This window comes from Myotis nattereri (genome assembly GCF_964212035.1).
Source record: "Myotis nattereri genome assembly, chromosome: 2".
NCBI lineage: Eukaryota > Metazoa > Chordata > Mammalia > Chiroptera > Vespertilionidae > Myotis > Myotis nattereri.
In genome coordinates, this window is record NC_138076.1 from 83,950,382 (window position 1) to 83,952,394 (window position 2,013).

At 39.8% G+C, this 2,013-nt stretch overlaps 1 protein-coding gene across 1 annotated transcript; it reads right to left on the reverse strand.

The window, feature by feature from the left end:
- Positions 1 to 1,106: 1,106 nt before the first annotated feature.
- Positions 1,107 to 1,540, reverse strand: LOC308512992 (non-histone chromosomal protein HMG-17). The gene has a single exon (XM_081082756.1). It carries the CDS (start codon positions 1,503 to 1,505, stop codon positions 1,233 to 1,235), a length of 273 nt encoding a protein of 90 aa, XP_080938882.1. The 5' UTR covers positions 1,506 to 1,540; the 3' UTR covers positions 1,107 to 1,232.
- Positions 1,541 to 2,013: the final 473 nt, after the last annotated feature.

Sequence of the window (2,013 nt, forward strand, 5' to 3'; positions counted from 1 at the left end):
CATACAGGTTTCAAGTGTACATCTTCATAACATATCATTTGCATACTGCATTATGCATTCAGTACCCAAAAATTGGGGCACTGTGGAAAACAGTTTAGAGTTTCCTCAAAAAATTAAAAAATAAAACCTGCCTTATGAGTCAGTGATTCCACTTCTAGGAATATATCCAAAGAAACACAAAACACTAATTTGAAAGATATATGCACCTCTCTATTCCTTGCAGCATTATTTACAATAGCCAAGATTTGGAAGCAGCCCAAAGGTCCATCAGTAGATGAGTGGATAAAAAGGTTGTGGTACATTTACACAATGGAATACTACTTGGCCATAAAAAAGAAGGAAATCTTACTTTTTGCAACAGCTTGGATGGACCTGGAGAGTATTTTTTTTCTTTTTTCTTTTTTTTTTCCAAGCCAAACTGTATCCAGCTTTATTAAAGATACTTTTCATAAACAATCATGGTATTTCAGGCAGGACATGGGCAGACAATCGTTAACAGTATACAACAACTTCAAACTCCCTTCTTCAATGAACTACCAAAATCAGAAAGCCACTATAAAACCCAATGAAGTCTTCATCTGATGCTCTGAACAGGGAAAGTTTAGAGTGAGGGTTGACATTTCACATTAAGCATGTTGTTTAACAACTTTTCACAAGCCGACCCTGACTTTCAGGAAATGAAATGAAAATGGCAGAGAATATCAATCTGTAGATCCACAATCCAAAAAAGAACTGCTGCTCTTTTGAAGGGTGCCATCACAATAGTGACACTGGAAAGTCAGATTGCCCAACATACTGGAAATCAATTTTTTTGGGTCAGGTCCCAATAGGTCTCTGGGCTTAAGAGAGCCAAAGTCTATGCTTAAAGTGGAGAGGGAGAAAAGGACATAAAAAAGAATTTTAGTTTTCCCACATGACAAGGTGTTTGTGCCACGATGGCTAATGTGTGTCAACATCAAGAGATCCCTCCTCCCAGGAACCAAGAGGAAGTTTCTCAAAACTAGAAGGGAAAGGTATTTCCCCCCTATGCCAGTCCAGCTTTGGAGATATTCTATTAGTACTATATGTCCTTCCCCCAAAAAATAACAATGAAGTGTTCTGTGTGCTAACAACATAGTTTTAAAAAAAAAAAAAGTAAAACAAAATTCTGCATTTTTATAAAACTTGATAAAAAATAGTATTTCAAACTGTACAGTCACCAGAAATACACAGTTATCAAAAATGCACACACTTCACTTGGCATCTCCAGCACCTTCAGCTTTCTGTGCCTGGTCTGTTTTGGCATCTCCATTTTCTGCAGGATTATTCCCATCTTTGCCAGCATCAGCTTTCCCCTTTTTTCCTTTCGGTACCTTCTCTCCCTTCTTTGCAGGAGCCTTTTTAGGCTTGGGCTCTGGCTTTGGAGGAGCAGGTTTAGCTGATAACCTGGCAGATCTTCTCTGTGGTTCGTCCTTCACCTTGGCTTTATCTCCTTTAGCATCCCCTTCAGCCTTTCTCTTGGGCATGATGGCGATGGTGGCGGGACGTCCGAGCGGGACGCGGGGATGCAGCAGTGCGCGAGCCTTGCTCGGTCCGGGGGTCGATCTCGTCTCCTCACACTGCTCGACCTGGAGAGTATTATGCTAAGTGAAATAAGCCATTACAGGAAGGCATACATGTATGCCATATGATTTCACTTATATGTGGAATCTGATGAACAAAATAAACTGATGAACAAAATAGAAACAGATTCATAAATACAGAGAACAGGCGGACAGCTGTCAGGGGGTAAGGGATTGGGGGGCTGGGTGAAAAAAGTAAAGGGATTAAGCAAAAAAAAAATATGGTGATTGCTAGAGGGAAAAGAAGATGGGGATGGTGGAAGAGGGCAAAGGGGTGATAAATGGTGGTGGAAAGAGACTTGACTAAAAGATTAACTTTTAAGTAAAAGGAAAGGTAAGTTGGTGAAGATATTTTGTACAGACCTCTCTAGAATAGTAAAACTTTGGAAACATCCTAAAAATATAATAAAGA